We start from the raw sequence: 18,870 nt of genomic DNA on the forward strand, positions 1-18,870 counted from the left end.
TTTTTGTTGGTCTCCAATGGAGATCTCTGAAGTGTCTATACTTAATACACATGTCCTTCTTCAATTCAATAGATTAAAAGTAGTTGAAAAACAAGATTTTCTATTGGTTGAAATTTAAAAGTAACACTTAGAGAGTCTCAAGTAGACACTCTCATATTAGAGTTTCTCTCTCTAGACACTTTATAATAAATGTGTCCACCTCATATTAGAGTGTCTAATAAAGTGTTCCATTGGAGATGATTTTTTGACAAAAACTCCAAAAAGTCTATGTGACACTCTAAGTGTTAGAGATTGAGTGTCCCATTGGAGATGCTAGAGGCGCCTCATTAGTGTTAATGGCTTACTACGGTTAAAAACGCCAAAACTGTGGAGATCGCAGATTCAATTCTCATAGGAGGTGGTATCTATGATTACTGAATTTGGATTATTAAAAGTATATATCATTTAATGTATTTGTCGGGCTTTAGGCCTCTTTCATGTTGTCGGGCTTTATGCCCCTTTCATTTCTTAGTTTAACTTAGGCGGTTATCGTGTTTATCACATCTTCATGATGTATCATTGTCTTGTCACGATTAACGTAGATCGTAACCGATTTATCAGAAAAAAAAAAAACAAATGTTAAAAGGGTTCATTCAAACCAAGCCCTCTCACTTTTCTGTTTGACTTGAAATTGGTGGACTCTCCAGAACCAACTCGAATCCATTAGTTTCAAAGGACCCGAAAACACTTTCTCATTTACTTATTCTACGGTTCTCTATCGCCTGAACCTTAAAACTACAAACCTTGTTTATTTCTTTTTCTTTTTTTTTTTGGAAACCGATTACATTGTCGTACAATTGGCATTGAATACATCAAAGATGTGATAAGCTTGCTACCCGCCCACTCAAACTCTAACATGACCTGGCCTATAGCCCACTCAAACATAACCTGGCCTATAGCCTAACTAGATAATGGCCTAAAGCCCAACTACACTACCTTATTTATACCCTAATAATCCCAATTCAAATAACCAAAGATTCCACCTTCTCTGGGATTCGAACCTGGGACCTCCAGAGATTTCTGGAGTTTATGTCAACACCTTGGAACCACTTGGGCTACCAACCGTTGACTGTTTATTTCTTTATGTTCGATTCTTAGTACAATAAATATTTGAAGCCATTAAAGTTGAGACAATTTCTGAAATTTCTCTCTCTCCTTAAATTCGTCAATAAACAAATCTAACTTAAGTAATTTGGTGGGTTTTAGCATTTGGATTTTTGGTTGAATTGAGTTTGTCTTAACTATGGTGAAGTTTAATGATGATCAATTTCAGATAATTTAACTATAAAAAGACGATAAATCGTAACAATTTACTCTTTTATTTAATTTATTTATTAACTTCAAATCCATGTTCCTGGTACAAATAAATTCCCATAAAATTCATATCTTACAAATGATTTTTCATTATTTTCCAATGAAATCACATACCAATATTAAAGATAAAAATATACAGAAAAACATCTTTTTTTCTACAATTTTGACGATACCCACACATTAATTGTCAAAATCGAAAAAATAGTCAAATTTGCAAATAGTGTTTATTCTTGATTGCAAAAATTATTGAATTAGCAAAGCTAACAACGAAGATTTATTTTTGCACACGATAAAATCCAGATATTTATCATTGTTGCAATTTGAAAGGGTGGGGCGTCTATCCTTCACAAAAAAAAGGTGGGGCGTCTGGGTCATAAAGAAAAACTTATATGGCATCATGACTTTTTCAACTAACATTGACTTGGGGGAATATTTAATTTTTAGTCTAAAATTGACTTGATCAGATATGTCCCTAATCTTCATCTTCTCTCTCTCTACTTCTTTTTTTCACCCTCTCTATCTCCTTTTCTCTCTGTTGCGTTTTCCCTCTCTCTAGCTATCTCTCCCTCTATCACTATCTCTATAAGACACTCTCACGATATCTCTCCCTCTTTCTAGCTTTCTCTCACACACAGTGCTGACAAAGGGAAGTGTCCCTTGCGCCTGAACCATCCTCGAGTGTTTCGTAGTCAACCTGACCATGCACGAAATCTGAAGCCCTCTCCGTGATATGGGGTTCCTCTATTCTTGGATCAGTGAGAACGGAAGACATCGAAAGAGAGAACATAAAACAGTGAGAAAGAGCGAGAGTGTGCAAGGTGATCAGTGGTCGAAAATGGAAGTGGTGGTCGGAGGTTGTGGAGGTGGAGAAGATGAAGATTAGGGGGAAATTCTCAATCAAGTAAATTTTTGGGGTAAAAGAGAAAGATGACTCCTAAATTGATACTGATTGACTAAATCATATGTCCTAGAAATTTTTCTGTACGCCTCAAAGTCGTTGCCTTTGAAAGTCCTTTTCTACTGAAGAGTAAAAGTAGGGAAAAACACTTACATATGCAGCAAGGAGGTTTTGATCATACGACTATACGCTTTCAACAGAGACTTATCCATTGAGCTCTATCACTTTACTCGTGTGTACGCGAGTTAAAACGTGAAAAAATTATCTATAAGGTTAGGGTTTCCATATAATAGTATGGCCCCTTGTGGTGGACTGGTGGGGCTCTATGCGAGGGCACATGCCGCCACCCGCACCTCATCACACAACCTTACATACACATAATATATATACTGGTATTATCAAGTAAATGGAGAACGTTATTGAATAGACTATGACAAACAAATACTGACAGGTTGGATTTAGGCGGGTCCGTTCATTTCATTGGGACGGTCAGGCTAGACCTGCTTTCAAATTTCGGATATTTGTAATCTCTAATGCAAAACTCAAAAGAAATTCAATTTGTCTAATGTGTCAAGGTTCGATTGATTTTCTCTTTCCTAGATGACAATTTTGAGATCCTCAATTCAAAAGGCATTTCCGATGCAACACTCTAAAAACTTAAAAATAACTTAGATGTCATTTGTTAGATATATATATTTGCTTTTAATATTGAATCAATTGAGATCTTTAAAATTTCAACAAAAAAAAAAAAAAATTGAAATGTTTAAAAGAAATCTTAAATATTGAATTTGTTGTTAAGAAATCCAAATAGAAAGATTCCATTAGAGATGCTCTTACACCAGCCTTGTCGTGACATATGCCTGGGGTGGGTAAAGTAGTAAAAAAGAAAATCCTAAATTAAAGGATGAGATATTTATCATCATTACCCAAGTGATGAGTGACAATTTCCAAAGGATTCTCTTCATTTCCCAACCCTAAATTGTCATTGAGAGCTCTATCATTTTTCTGTTTGCTTTTGGATTGAAATTTCTGTTTTTCTCTCTCCCTCTCTCTCTCTCTAATCATAAAGAGTTGATTATTAGGGTTTATTGAGTTTGTGAGGGTTTATCCATGTCTGGGAACAACGGTGTTGTGGGTTCTTCTTCTGATTTGCCTGTTAAGAGGACCAGAGAAGGTGAAATTTTGAAAAACGAAAAGGGTTTATCGATGGAAGATGATAAACCACAACTACCCGAATGTATGTCTTCTGTCATTCCTGGATGGTTTTCTGAGATTAGCCCTATGTGGCCAGGTTCATTTTCTTCTCCTCAAATTCTAACTCTTCTTCTTATACCTTCAATCAGAGTAGATTTTTTGATTCTTTTGGTCTTGTTGGTAATGGATTTGTTTATTTTCATTAGTGGGTTCTGTTTTTATACTATTTCATAGTTATGTGTTTCTCTTAGATTATCTATTTTGAAGTATTAAAGGTGGGTTTTTTTTAGGGTTTATGTGAATTTGCAATTTGGGGTTTTTCATGTTTTAGCTATTTTGAATGTTTGATCTAAATGATTTTTTGTTTTCTACTTATTTTGGTAGTTTGTTATCTTTACCATCATTAAGGAAGCAATAACCAACTTTTCACATATTGATGCATTTATTATTAGCTAGATAACCTTTTTGGACTTCAATTGAGTTGAAGAAACTGTTCTTTCGCTTACTTTTTCGTATTTGGGATGTTTGATCTAATTGTATATGTTAAATATGAGTTCTTTTATCTATCTGATTGAGTTGGATCTTAAAACAAGTATGGATGTGAAATGCACAAGTTTATTTCTATAAAATATGTCTCGAAGGATGACTTTAGGGCTGGGAATTGGGCGGGTTGTGCCCGAGATGGACGCGGGCGTCCATGGTCCTCGTTGGGCTTGGGTGCCCGTGGATGGGTGTGGGTTCATGGGCAGAATTCCCACCCCTAGATGACTTGTTTTAACATCTAATTTCATTAGAGGGGTAGAAACATGCACCAACTCATGTAAAATATGTAAGTGTACACATACATGGATCGAGTTCTCATTTTCATGTACAGAATCGAGTCCTCATTTATGTGTGATATATATGCTCTATGTTACATCTACTTGACTTATTACAATATATACGTATTTAGTTCTCATTTTCATGTTTTTGTATGTAAACTTTGATGAATATAAGTAGAGAAGCAATAGTATTATATACGAATGCATGAATGACAATAATTTCCATTCAACTTTCAACAGGAGAGGCTCATTCCTTGAAGGTAGAGAAGATCTTGTTTCAAGGGAAGTCCCAATACCAAAACATAATAATATTTCAGGTATTTTTGCACTTACTGTCAATTTTCTAGAATTTGGTCAAGGCGTACGCCTCGAGGCGTACCACAAGGCGATTCAATCGCTTTTCTCCTCAAGGCGTAGACATCTGAGGGCTGAAAAAATGCATATGCATTTCAGTTGTGAGGCGTACGCCTCACAATGGGGCTTAATTGTGAAAAGTAGATCATAGTGATATTTTTCCATCTAAAATTACAAGGAAAAAATGAAGGCAAAAATATAAAAGGAGAATGTTGAAGCAATTTTGGAGGTTGTTAACGTGTCGATTTTTGTCACCAGTTGGAGTTTATGCCACAATGGAAACATTGATTGTTTGGTTTATTTAAACACTTAAAATTATATTCTTATCATAATGGAGTACATAAGAATGTCGTCTTTTTATGTAAATGTGGTGTAAAATTTGTTCAGAGCAAACTGCCTTGAGGCGGAAAAACGTTTCTTAAAACAATTCTTACTGTACATGAAAGACTCTATCGACTTTTTTGTATTGCTAATTATGATACATTTGTTGCTTTCACTTTTAGTCGTCTACCTACGGGAAGGTTCTCGTCTTGGATGGGGTGATTCAAGTAACAGAGAGAGATGAATGTGCATACCAGGAAATGATTGCTCACCTTCCTCTTTGCTCCATCCCAAACCCCAAGAAGGTGTTATACTCTTTCCAGAATTAATTTACACGTTTTTCACTTGTATTTCATTTATGGTTCGGATTGCTTTACTGGTCAGAGTTATTTACTAACCGTTCTCTTTTCCAATGTAGTGAAATCTTTTGCCTTTCTTTAGGGATGTTTGCGTTTGTAGCTCTGTTTATGAATTTATCGATAATGTCTTTTATGCAGGTATTGGTTATTGGAGGAGGAGATGGTGGCGTTCTTAGGGAAGTAGCTCGTCATTCTTCAGTTGAACAGATTGATATATGCGAAATCGATGGAATGGTTGTTGATGTAAGTACATGAACAATCATAAGCACTTCCGTTTGTCGGTTCAATAAATTGAAAAAAGTCTTCTTTTAAATGAGAAAATATTGAGAACTTGGGGTTTCATTCAGGTTTGCAAGCAATATTTCCCGGACTTGGCTGTTGGTTACGAAGATCCTCGTGTAAATCTGCACATCGGTGATGGTATGTTATATGCTTGCAAATTTATTTACTCTGAAAAGTCGGACAACCGACATATAATGCTCGCCCCACTGCAATTCTTTCTTTGCTTAATCCCCTTGTGGATTTCTTATAAACTTCACAGGAGTTGCATTTTTGAAGGCTGTTCCTGAAGGTACCTATGACGCTGTCATTGTTGATTCCTCCGATCCTATAGGTAAACATCTCTTTTGCAGACCGTGGTAGTGTTTATGTTTTCTTCATATTCATATATGAAATCTGACTCTATATCTGAATTGACTCGAGTCAGATTGTAGAATGTTTGTCTTTTTATCTGATTTGTGTCTGACTCGTTTAAATGGCTGGGCGGGTTGATTTGGTTCCATTTGATTGATTTTGCCCTTTACCAGAACAAGTAGGACTCAAATTCATACAAGTCAGACTCAGGCGATAAGAAAACACACCTTTCCTAATTCCAACCAAAATTCCAATATGTGAAGCTTTTTGTGTTTTTCTTTTTGATGAAATAAAGCTATTTGTGTTTGATAATTTAATTTCAAATTGGTAATTTCAAGGACTAACTCAAAATAACAAAACTTGTTCGATTAGGTCCTGCTCAGGAACTATTTGAGAAACCATTTTTCGAGTCAGTAGCAAAGGCGCTCCGACCAGGAGGTGTTGTATGTACTCAAGCCGAAAGTATATGGCTCCACATGCACATTATCGAAGATATTGTCGCGAATTGTCGTCAAATATTTAAAGGCTCAGTCAATTATGCATGGACTACTGTTCCCACTTACCCAAGGTGAGTAATACTAATCATCCCTTAAATCATTTCATCTTTTACTGCTTTTCTGCAATTTATATTCGAACTTCGAATTGGGTTATAAACTATTCTTATTTACATGTAAAATCTTGAAATTGCAGTGGGGTAATTGGGTTTATGCTATGCTCAACTGAAGGACCAGCAGTTGATTTCAAGAACCCAGTGAACCCGATTGATGATATCGACGATAATCAAAAGACACCCTTGAAGTATTATAACAAAGAGGTGATTCTCGCTTTGTATTCTCTTTTCGTTTAAAATTTGTGGTTTTTTTTTTCGTCTACCGTTTGTTTAATTCTTACTTGGGGTAATTTTATTTCAGATACATACAGCATCATTCTGTTTGCCATCTTTCGCGAAAAAGGTGATCGATTCAAAATCGAAGTGAGAGTTGAAAAGGAGGAGAGCTTATTATTACTCAAAAGTATCAAGACTATGGACAAATCTGTTTTGTTAGCTTTATTTCTTCTCTTGATATTCAGATTTTAGCAACACATGAGAGTTTCTGTCTCTTGAAATCAAAGATAATGAGGATGACCTAATTAATAACTTCTCTCTCTTTCTCTACCTTACTGCAAGGAAGAAGTGCAGTTGTTAGGGAGCAGCTGTCAGAAACCGAAAATAATCTCGCCACCGAAAAGTCAAAGCTGATTTGAGAGAGAAATCCAAATCAACGATCTACATTGACGGGTCAACTTCTTTTGTATATTCTTTTACGGATCGAAAGAAATCTTGGTTGTTGATTTGGGTTTTTCTCAATCAGTCTGGATTTTCGGTGGCTCTAGCTTAGCATGATTAGTCAGAAAAGATGGAAGAGGTGTGTGCAAGTATGGGACTAAAGAGATCGGAAACCGACAGTTGGACGGTGGGTCCGACACCATACATGTGTTTTCCATTTTATAAATAAAATTTGGGGATGTGAGAGGCAGATCCTGTCTAGGACTCTTGGGTGGGGGAAACCGCTCGCCCACTAATCAATTTTATCTAACAAACATGTTTCAACTCTCTACCTCGAAATAATGCTTCCACTTCTCTTCTCTTTCTTCATTGAAAATTTGGGCCCCTCGTAGTTTTAATGGAAACGGTTGACGTGGTTGATCCAGATTGTTCAAACTGTCTTCTCTTCAACATGTTTGTGAACCGATCCATATTTTCTCGTCAGATTAAACGTAGCCTCCCTAATATAAGTAAGGCTGAGTAAGTCCTTGCAAATGATTAAATAGATAATTATTAAAAAGTAGGCGAACATTATTAATAGTGTGACGTTCCACCTACATCAACGTATCTGAACAGTATAAGTTAATAGTAATTTATCTCTTATAAACTATGATTACAACGATAATGACCTACACGAGTAAGTTCCTTTATGTTAGATGAAATGTCATACTTGTGACCTCATCGAATCTCTTTTTGATTGAAAAATGAAAAATTCTCAAATACAATAATTGAGAAGGCTGACCCACCTAGTCATCAACTGATTTTGAAGCTTATCACAAATACAAAAAGGAGATCTCCTCAAAAGATTCTCAGTTTCAAAGAACCAAAAGAAATGAGACAACATGATAGAAGAAAGAAAAGTTAACCATGGACCTGTCATGCCATCATGTAGAAAAGTGTTACAGAACCAGAAAAATCGAGTAAACTCCATGAAAAAAAAAAGTTATGGGGTTTATCGTGATTTGTGTTTCGGTAGATTAGTATCATCGGAAACACGAATAACGACAAATCGAAGAAAGTTTTACCTAAAGCCTACCTAATATTTCTTGTTCCTTAATATATATATATATATATATATATTACTCGACTAAAACAAGCTTCACACATAATTAGCCCTCTGCAGTTCGAATCAATGAATTTTGCATAAATTTGTAGAAATACTTGAACTTTAGTCCAAGTTGACATAACCTTAGACATTTTTTTTATGAGAAACATGACCTTAGACATACCTCCACAAAGAGACACCGACCAATGACATACCTCCAGGAACAGACAACAAATGTGGTCTATTGAGTGGATTAAACCCTAGTGGTGAATCAAAACGTGTGAAACAAGGGTAGGTTATGATATGTCTCAAGACTTTGAGAAGTTAAGAGATATATGGTTAGGTACTATATTTCTATCACTCCCAATGTTTGCACGGTCGGACATTAAATGAGGATGCAAAATATTGAGATATAATTCCAATCATTTAATGGATTCTAGATCTTTTTCAAATGAATAGTAGTAATTAATACTTGATTAAATTTAACTTTTACACATTCTTCTCTCTTTTGAAGAGTTTTGATTCAATTTTCTTGCAGGCAGTTGAAAAAGGGTCCGTGGGTATATAGACCAAAATAATATTCAAAAAAGGTTTATAATCCAATCTTCCCAAAACATGGATATTTAGTCATTTTACATTATGGACATAATAACCCATTCTTTATGAGAGAACTACCGTCCATGTCCCTCCTACAAAAATCACGGGATTTTTAATTTTCCAGGGTGAATTTGGAATGTTTCTAATGTGGGCGTGATTTAGGGGATTTAAAGCAACTAACGTATAAATCCGAAATTGATTTTTCTCTATCTTCTAACCGTTTTGGAAAGCAAATCTATTTCCAAATCAATTCAAAACAAAAATCGTAACCAAATCAATTTTCTCTCTCTTTACAGATTTGGAAACCAAATCAATTTTCTCTCTCTTACTATGTAAATTTTTTTCGATTCAAATCAATTTTCTCTCACTTAACTTTCAGATTTGGAATATATTTTCTAGGATCAATTTAGCGTGATTTGGGGGTTAATATACAAAACATATATATCACTTTCTCTCACTTAACTTTCAGTTTTGGAAACAGTATATTTTTCTTGGAACATTAAAGCAACATATGTTTTCGTTTTTACTCATACATAAATACACATAGAATACAAATTAAACAAATACGTAAATTATGTATTATTTATGACGAGGAAACCATCATTTGTCAAGTATACAACATAATTTATCAAATGTATGTGGGTTTTGTTCAATAAATTACACATAATTTCTTTTACATTACATATAATTTCTTTTACATTACACATCCTTTACATTCTGTTACAAAAAAAAAGTACAAAATCTTCTTGGGTTCAAAAATGGTGCCCATCCATGTACTCTCCATTAGTTTCGTTGACTCACTTTGATTTGATGATTCTCTTTGAAATTTCATCTGGCATATCAAATCTACACACATAAATACACATACATTAAAGAAAAAAAATCATATATCGTATTATAACCTATATGTATAGTTTCGTAAATTATATATAATGTTTGTCAAATTTTGACAACATTTGAAGGTTTTGAGTAGTTTGGTAAACTTATCAAGGCTACTGTTTTGGGTGAAAAGTACACGTAATGGTAAATAAATAATACATAATTTATGTGCACTTATACGTAAATTATATACATAATGGTAATAACATGAAGATATACGTAAATTATATATACATTATTGCAAAGTACACGAGATTTGATAGTAAAGCGAAGTATTTCTACTAATGAAATGGGTACTGTTTTGGTGTTAGAGCACGGGTAATGTTATATAAATTACCCATAATTAACTATAAATTGTGGTAATTTACGATACAGTACATGTACTGTAAATTCTGTTATGAGTAACCGTACGAAAGAACAAATGTTTCATAAATCCGTACGGATTGAAAACCAGATCTAAACAAAAAAAATGAGAATATCATTAAGCTTAAACTACAAATCTAAAGATATCTGCTATGATGATTGATTGCAATAATGTCAAACTCGAGTTGAAGGATTAAACATCAAGATCAAAAACATAAATGAAATTTTAAGAGAGAGAAAGAAAATAAACATCAAACATTCGATTGATGATTGATAATCTGATCTCACGAAATATCAAAAACACAGAAGATTAAATATAGATCTAAAGAAATATGATTTATCACTGGATGCAAACATAACATACTAACTTTGAAGGAATCATTGAATAAGGAATAAACATAAAGATCTTAAACAGTTATGAAAATTTTAGAGAGAGAAAATAAACATTATACATTCGAAGTTAATGAATTAGTAAACATATCTTATAGATATGTATCATAAACCTGATACGTTTTATAATAGAGCGAAATAATTAGGGTTTTAGTTATAAGAAGAAATATTAGATATTTAACAATGGTGTTTATAAAGATTTCGAAAGTATTAAATCTGATAAATGATGAATTTGGACAGCAATATAATGTAGAAGAAGAAGATTTTCTGAGTTTAATGGAGGTTTGTCAACTAAATCGGTTTTAGAGAGATCAAATAAAGAGTTTCCGTTACTGAAAATAATGAAGATATTCTTACTTTGAATAGAAACATAATTGGAGAGAAATATGGAAGATAATAATGAAGATATCCTTACTTTGAATAGAAACATGATTGGAGAGAAATATGGGAGATAAATATGAAAAAAGATATCCATAGATTTCGAAGATAAATCAGTTATAAAATATGGAAAGGTTAGATTAGGGATTATGAAATAATATTTATTCTAGAGATTTGTGTTTTCTCTCTAGATGAGACCAAATGGACTAGATATCCATTTATATTATTTTTTTGGTTTTAAAACCCTTTATAGGATTAGAGAGGATTATATCTACTATTAGGACCCGTTTTTTGGACTATAAACCCAAAAATTCGTTGAAAAACACGGTTCTCTTAAGTGTTGTTTGACAGCTAAAAGTACTTTTGCTTGTAGTAGAAGTTCTTTTACTTCAAAAAAACAAAAAATTAGTTTGGTAATGTAATTTACTTTTCTATTTTCTTTTCGTAATAAAGATACATGATTTCAATTTAATTGATTTATGATTTTAAGAAGAGGAGGTAGTGACAGTGGTGGTTAAGGTATGATGGTGATGGCAAAGGTGGTGGAGGTACGGTGGTGGTAGCGGTGGTGGTGGTTGAGATACAGTGTAATAGTGGTGGTGATGGTGGTGGAAGTACAGTGGTGGAAGTACGATAAGGTGGTGGTTGAGATACAACAGTGGTGGAGGTTTGAGGTGGTGGTGGAGGTGTATAGTGGTGGTAATGGTACAACAATGTGGTGGAAGTTTGGTTGTGGTGGTGGAGCGGAAATAGACAAAGAATATTTTTTTTTTCGTGCATATGTTGAAGAAAACTTGTTTAACTTTAAAGTCGAAAGTTGAAAAATATGAACTTCAAAAGAAAGTCAAATATTAACTTAGAGTCGGAAATTTTCATGCTACCAAACTAACTTTTTACTTAAATAAGCAAAAAGTAACTTATTAACTTATTGTAGTGTTGCCAAAAGACACCCTAACTTTATTTTTCTTCTCCTTATTCAAATATAGTTAATAAGATATAATTATACATTACGACGAAATCATTGAGAATCGTCAAATTCAAGCTTTAGGGTTATGTGCGAGTTCTTATTCTCAGAATCTCAAAAATTACAATGTTTTTTCTCTTTAATTTTTTTCTTCTGGCTCTAAAAAAGTTTACATTTTTTATTTATTTAGAGAGACTCAGATTTAAGATCTTCTTAATACTAGATTTAACTGGAATATACATTTAACATGTCTTACTCTGACATAGGTATTATTAGAGCTAATAATACCGGCTGCCCTTGGTAGAATAAAAATTAATATAGATGGGTCGATTGTTGCATTTCCATCTGATCCATGTGGTCCATGAATATATATAGTCTACCATTATAAAAACTAAGAAGGATTTTACAAAAAATTAGGGATACTCAAAATTGGATGAAAGAGATTGATATAAATTAATCACATCTTAAAGGCTAAATTCTACTGATTTCCTTCAATAATTGATTAGATATTAAGGTAGCTCAACTACAAGATAGGACAGGCCTTGAGAGACAGTTTTTAATACGTTAAAAAATAATGTCCACCACCCTTTGGTGTAACGGTTAGACACCCCTAATAATTTTGTCGGACTTTAAACCTCTTTGTTTTGTTGGACTTTATACCCCTTTCATTTATGGTTTAAAATTAGGCGGTTATCGTGCTCATCACATCTTCATGATGTATCAATGTCTTGTAACGACTAATATAGATCGTAGTCGATTTCTCACAAAAAAAATATGTTAAAAAAATAGGAAGAGAAAAATGCAAAACACTAAACACCAAAAACTATTTTTTTTAATAAATAACTATAGTGATGCTACATCTACAACTGTATTTACTACAAAAATTATGTATTTGTTGAACAATAACTTGTTAGTTGTACAACTAACATTTGCAATCACTAGGGGAATTTCTTAAACCCTGATACACCTTGACGAAGGATTGATGAATCTCTTTATTCTAGCTATTCCAAACGTCGTGGGATTTCTCTCTTACTATCTCGCATCTACAAGGCATTGAATTCAGCAACTAGCCAAAATCTTTTCGCTGTCAAATTAGAATTTCAAACCACTCTAATAGTTATAAAGACATGGTACATCTATAACTATGTTTACAATAATTTAGTATTTGTTAAATAAGAAGTTTCTAGTTGTACAAGTAAATCTTTTTTATAAAATGAAAGAGGTGTTTTTCTTTTATCCTTTTTAAGTCAGATATTTCACGCTAGGTTTTACAGAAAAGATTAACGAATTTTATACTAAAATGATGTGGTAAGTTTTCTTTAAAAATTTGACTGGATATTAACCATTAAAGATGAACGACCAATAAAAATAATGGTCGATATTTAGTGATACTCTCAAAATGAGTTTGTCACATCATTTCTACATTAAATTCGTTAATCTTTTTTTGCGAACCTATCATTTTCATATAAAAAATGATTCAAAATATTTAATTTGATTTGAGTCCGATTTTGTATTGTTTGTTCTTTTATGTGATTGGTGCGAACATGTAAATTAACTTCTTTGTTTTGGTTGAACCATCTTGTAGCCTTCTTGATCATTGGATCTCGTCGTCTCAAACATAGACATCTCAAACTTAATAAAAACAAATAAAATGTAATCAAAGATATCTTAATTAAGGCTAGCGCTTTGGGGAAAGCTAAATAGTTTCCGGGGTGTGAAATTTTAAAGGGAATATGTAGAATTTTGAAAATTTTCCGGGGAAATATATTTTATGGGGAATATTTCTAACACCTCATGTATTCGCCACCTCATCGTCTTCACTGGTGAAGGTCGCCGGCCGGCCAATTTCCGGCCGGCGACCTTCAACCATAATTTTTTTTCCCTTCTCTCTCTAGATCTGATCTAGAGAGAGAGGAGACCTCCATTGGAGGTCCCAACAGACCTTCAATGGGTCTGTTCGGACCTCCAATGGAAGTCTGCGAACAGACCTTCAAAGGGTCTGTTCGGACCTCCAATGGAAGTCTGCGAACAGACCTTCAAAGGGTCTGTTCGGACCTCCAATGGAGGTCTCCTCTCTCTAGATCAGATCTAGAGAGAGAGGAGAAGGAATTTTTTTTTTTTTTTTATGGTTGAAGGTCGCCGGCCGGAAATTGGCCGGTCGGCGACCTTCACCGGTGAAGACGATGAGGTGGCAGAGAGAGAGAGATGTGAGGTGGAGAGAGAGAGAGTTGAGGTGGAGAAGTTATTTTGCTTTCCCCTAAATAAAATTGTCAAACAAAATTGACTAATTTTTGACCAAGTCTTCATACCCCGGAAACTATTTTGCTTTCCCCAAAGCGCAGGCCTTAATTAAACAGAACATGACACTTTAGCAGTACCAGTAAATCAGTTAGTCTCAATCTTCATTCTGGCGTGCACGTTCTTAGCTATAGGCAGAGAACAAGCCCTCACACCATTTCTCCACCTTTTTTGCAGGAAAACCCAATGTGGAAATGAAGGTCTCCTAACCCCAAACCAGAACAAACTCCATCTCCTTTAAATCAAAAAGAAAAAACACCCAAATCAAACAAAACTAACTACTCAATCTCATTCTAAAGAGCCCACCACAAACTACACAACAATCTCTCTCTCTCTCTCTCTCTCTCTGTCATCTTCCCTTTCTCTCTCTCTCTTTCTAACACATATGACATAAACAAGCAAGTTTTCTAATCTTCTCATCTTATTACAAAACCCCTTTTTATAATATTTTGTGGAGGTTAGAGTTTCCTTCTCTATCATTAATTCCAATACAAATTGGGCATGAGAAAGCCGGAAATGCATTTTTCCTTTCTGGATTGTCTTTCTCTCTCTTAAATTTGCAGTAAAAAAAATGAGTTTTTGAGTAGAACCCAGAATGGATCTAGAAGGTGGAGTTTACAAAAAAGCTTCTAAGGTAACATGGGTACTTCACTATTAGCCATTATTTTGTGTTTTGATTGATGGGTAAGTGAAATTTTTTAAATTTATTGTTCATCTTCTTCTTCTTCATTTTACTGTTGTTTTTTTTGCAGAAGGAATCATGGAGGACTATTTTGACATTAGCTTTTCAGAGTCTAGGTGTTGTTTATGGAGATTTAAGTACTTCACCTCTTTATGTTTATAAGAGCACATTTGCTGAAGATATTCAACATTCAGAATCAAATGATGAAATTTATGGGGTTTTATCATTCATATTTTGGACTCTTACTCTAATTCCATTATTGAAATATGTATTTATAGTTCTAAGAGCAGATGATAATGGTGAAGGTGGAACATTTGCACTGTATTCTTTACTGTGCCGGCACGCCAGAGTGAGTTTCTTGCCTAATTGCCAGTTAGCTGATGAAGAACTATCAGCTTATAAGAATGATAGTGTTGGCCTTCCAGAGAAGAATACTGGGTCAAGATTGAAATCAATGTTAGAAAAACATAAAATTTTGCAAAAAATGCTTCTTCTTTTGGCTTTAATTGGGACTTGTATGGTTATTGGTGATGGGGTCCTCACTCCAGCAATTTCTGGTTAGTTTTGAGTTCTTTGTTTTTGTTGACTTATTCTTTTGCCCAAATTACTAATCTTGATTTCGAATTCACTTTAGACACTAAATTATTGTTTTCTTTTTTTTTTATGATGCATGTAGTTTTTTCTGCGGTTTCCGGTCTAGAACTATCGATGGCGAAGGAGCATCACAAATGTAAGATCTTTATACTCTTGTTCATTAACTTTTGTGATGTTTGTCTATGAGAAAATTATAGAATTTCGAAAATAACCCATATTATTGAGTTATCGACGGAGTTTTGGGTTGTTTGGTAGAATCACAAATGTTTTAGTAAGATTTGTATAGATGGCTTAGGAAGAGTTTGTTCTTGATCTTGTAATGACCACAGCCTCGACACATGCAGATGTCGTCTCTGCTTTTGCACCAGGCGTCCAGGCCCAATCCCAATAACTACATAGTTTTGTTTTGGGCTCACGGCAAAGGCTCCATGAGCCACAAAAAGGCCATGGAACTTACTAAGCTTAAGATTTTACCTGTAGTCCAGACTCTGGATGCTCCCTTAAGTGAGATCTGGGACTATTACATCGTACAGTTCCAGAATGTCTAGATGTTATCTTGGGGCCACGAGAACATGCATTGTATAATTCATATTGCCTGTGAAAGAATTTTAGTTTAGGTGTTGACGATGATGTTTATGATTTCGATCGTTGGCAGATTCTTTTAAATTGAAAATTGCTCATATAAATTGCAATTATTAGAGCCCTGGTGGGTATCATCAATCATCTACCTATGATTATGAATGGCTCTTCATATCGAACTTATTTTGCAGATGTTGAAGTTCCATTGGCCTGTGTCATACTAATATGTCTATTCGCTCTCCAACATTATGGCACACATCGAGTAGGATTCCTATTTGCACCTATCGTTGTAACCTGGCTATTATGCATAAGCTCAATCGGTTTGTATAACATTCTTCACTGGAACCCACATGTTTATCAAGCACTGTCTCCATATTACATGTACAAATTCTTGAAGAAGACTCGGAGAGGTGGTTGGATGTCGTTAGGCGGAATACTTTTGTGTATAACGGGTATGCGGTAATTTAAAGCTTAACCGTTGGTTTGATTTCATTTATTCTATGTTCTTATTTGTGATGTTCTTTTTTCTGATTTGCAGGTTCCGAGGCTATGTTTGCCGATCTTGGACATTTCTCACAGTTGTCGATCCAGGTATGGCTAAAATCGTAGTGAATTGTAGACTCTCACAGAGTCGAATAACTGCTTTAGATAAGACCAAATTTTACTGTTGATTTTCACTTTGGATTTTGGATTGTTTACACTCTAAGACTACCATTTTTGCAGATTGCTTTTACTTCTGTGGTATATCCATCCTTGATACTCGCGTATATGGGTCAAGCTGCTTACCTTTCAAAGCATCATATCGTCGAAAACAATTACAGGATTGGATTTTATGTATCTGTTCCAGGTCCTCTCTCTCTCTCTCTCTTTTTCCCTTTAACTGTTATATCGAGAAGTTACAAATAGCTAATCGAGGATAAATGATCAACTTTTCAGAACAAGTAAGATGGCCAGTTTTTGCAATAGCTATACTAGCAGCAGTTGTGGGAAGCCAAGCCATTATAACAGGAACTTTCTCAATCATCAAGCAATGTTCTGCTTTGGGTTGTTTCCCGAGAGTCAAAATTATCCACACATCATCTAAGATACATGGTCAGATTTACATCCCTGAGATTAACTGGACGTTAATGTTGTTATGTTTAGCTGTTACTATTGGTTTCAGAGACACAAAACGCATGGGTAATGCCGCAGGTATGATTAATATTCTCAAGTTTATGTCAATTTGATTCTATATATTGATATAATATCGGGTGAGTGAGATGGTAGTTTGGCACGTAGGCCAAAGCCCAGCCCAAAGATTCGAATGGGCGGTGTGGATCTAGGGTTTTGAAACCTGGGCCCAAAGTTCGGAAACACTTAGAGTTGGGCCTTGTGTGCGTCAAGGCCCGATCCACACCGATGAGACTTGTCGACTGTGTCTTACCTTGCCTTCCTTAGAGGATTACATTTCGAATTAGTTTTTCTTGTTGATCGGGTAAGTTGACCCTTTTGGCAAATTTTATGCGAGCTGAGAAATCTTGACTCTGTATTTTGGTGTTCCTTCTGTAACAGGATTAGCGGTTATGACCGTTATGCTAGTCACCACTTGCTTGATGTCCCTAGTTATCATTTTATGTTGGCACCAAAGTGTTATCCTAGCTATTTGCTTCTTATTATTCTTTGGATCAATCGAAGCACTCTATTTTACTGCCTCCCTCATCAAGTTCTTCGAAGGAGCATGGGTCCCAATCGTCCTTTCCTTCACATTTATGGTTGTAATGTACGTGTGGCACTACGGAACCATCAAGAAATACGAATTTGATGTCCAAAACAAAGTCTCGATCAACTGGCTTCTTAGCCTCGGGCCCAGCTTAGGCATTGTTCGGGTTAGAGGAATCGGGCTCATACACACTGAGCTTGTCTCAGGAATTCCTGCAATTTTTTCCCATTTCGTCACTAATCTTCCGGCCTTCCATCAAGTGTTGGTGTTCCTCTGCATCAAATCAGTTCCTGTCCCATATGTTAAGCCCGAAGAAAGATTCCTTGTGGGTAGGATTGGGCCAAAAGAATACCGACTTTATAGGTGCATTGTTAGATATGGATACCATGATGCCCATCAAGACGACATGGAATTCGAAAAAGATCTGGTTTGTAGTATAGCAGAACTTATTCGTTCAGGACAATCAGAACCCAATGGAAGATTCGAAGAATTGGAACATGAAAACGAAAAATTGACAGTTATTGGGACTTCTTCAAGCTTCAATGATGGGATACAAATGTGCGAAGATGATGAAGATTTAACCCAAGTCGCAGGAACCTCAGAACTACAAGAAATACAATCTCCATTGGGCCCAAGAAAAAGAGTGAGATTTCTTGTACCCGATAGCCCGAAAATCGACAGAGATACACACGAAGAATTGCAGGATCTAACGGAAGCGAGAGAAGCAGGGATGGCTTTCATACTTGGGCACTCGTATGTGAGAGCGAAACGAGGATCGAGTCTAATCAAGAGATTGGTTATCAATTTTGGGTATGATTTCTTAAGGAGAAATTGCAGAGGACCTAGTTATGCATTGAGTGTTCCTCATGCTTCCACTCTTGAGGTTGGAATGCTATACCATGTTTAATAGTTTGAGTTATAAGATTGTGATATCCACATATATATATATATTCTGCAATGTGTAGAGAAATTGTATGTGAAATAGAGAAATTTAAAGAGATATTTAAGGTTGACGTCTGAGTGATGAATACTTAAGAATTGTAACCAGAACACAACAAAGTTTTGAATAGAATGAAGTTTAAAAATATGGAATTGTTCAATTATGGACTATGGTAGAGGTGTCTTGTTTTTTTATCTCTCTCAGGAGATATCAATATTATCCG

General features: G+C 34.9%; 2 protein-coding genes across 2 annotated transcripts; both read left to right on the forward strand.

Moving 5' to 3' along the window:
* Positions 1–2,955: 2,955 nt before the first annotated feature.
* On the forward strand, positions 2,956–7,071 carry LOC147547695 (spermidine synthase 1). Its single transcript, XM_086666607.1, has 9 exons — positions 2,956–3,542; positions 4,507–4,583; positions 5,124–5,246; positions 5,439–5,543; positions 5,648–5,720; positions 5,842–5,913; positions 6,306–6,501; positions 6,624–6,747; positions 6,845–7,071. Exons 1-9 carry the CDS (start codon positions 3,362–3,364, stop codon positions 6,908–6,910), a joined length of 1,017 nt encoding a protein of 338 aa, XP_086522733.1. The 5' UTR covers positions 2,956–3,361; the 3' UTR covers positions 6,911–7,071.
* Positions 7,072–14,202: 7,131 nt separating this feature from the next.
* On the forward strand, positions 14,203–18,792 carry LOC147547696 (potassium transporter 6-like). Its single transcript, XM_086666874.1, has 8 exons — positions 14,203–14,787; positions 14,906–15,392; positions 15,512–15,565; positions 16,200–16,460; positions 16,547–16,599; positions 16,732–16,855; positions 16,945–17,199; positions 17,560–18,792. Exons 1-8 carry the CDS (start codon positions 14,749–14,751, stop codon positions 18,612–18,614), a joined length of 2,328 nt encoding a protein of 775 aa, XP_086523000.1. The 5' UTR covers positions 14,203–14,748; the 3' UTR covers positions 18,615–18,792.
* Positions 18,793–18,870: the final 78 nt, after the last annotated feature.

The sequence above is a fragment of the Eschscholzia californica genome, unplaced genomic scaffold (assembly GCF_041429995.1).
Source record: "Eschscholzia californica isolate CP2 unplaced genomic scaffold, dmEscCali1.0.p SCAF_3, whole genome shotgun sequence".
NCBI classification, from domain to species: domain Eukaryota; kingdom Viridiplantae; phylum Streptophyta; class Magnoliopsida; order Ranunculales; family Papaveraceae; genus Eschscholzia; species Eschscholzia californica.

Coding starts and splice junctions, on each gene's coding strand:
- LOC147547695 (XM_086666607.1), top strand. CDS start 3,362: ATGTCTGGGAACAACGGTGTTGTGGGTTCTTCTTCTGATTTGCCTGTT. Junction 5,544..5,647: donor TCGATGGAATGGTTGTTGAT/GTAAGTACATGA, acceptor GGTTTCATTCAG/GTTTGCAAGCAATATTTCCC. Junction 5,914..6,305: donor TGATTCCTCCGATCCTATAG/GTAAACATCTCT, acceptor TTGTTCGATTAG/GTCCTGCTCAGGAACTATTT.
- LOC147547696 (XM_086666874.1), top strand. CDS start 14,749: ATGGATCTAGAAGGTGGAGTTTACAAAAAAGCTTCTAAG. Junction 16,856..16,944: donor ATTTTATGTATCTGTTCCAG/GTCCTCTCTCTC, acceptor TCAACTTTTCAG/AACAAGTAAGATGGCCAGTT. Junction 17,200..17,559: donor ACGCATGGGTAATGCCGCAG/GTATGATTAATA, acceptor CTTCTGTAACAG/GATTAGCGGTTATGACCGTT.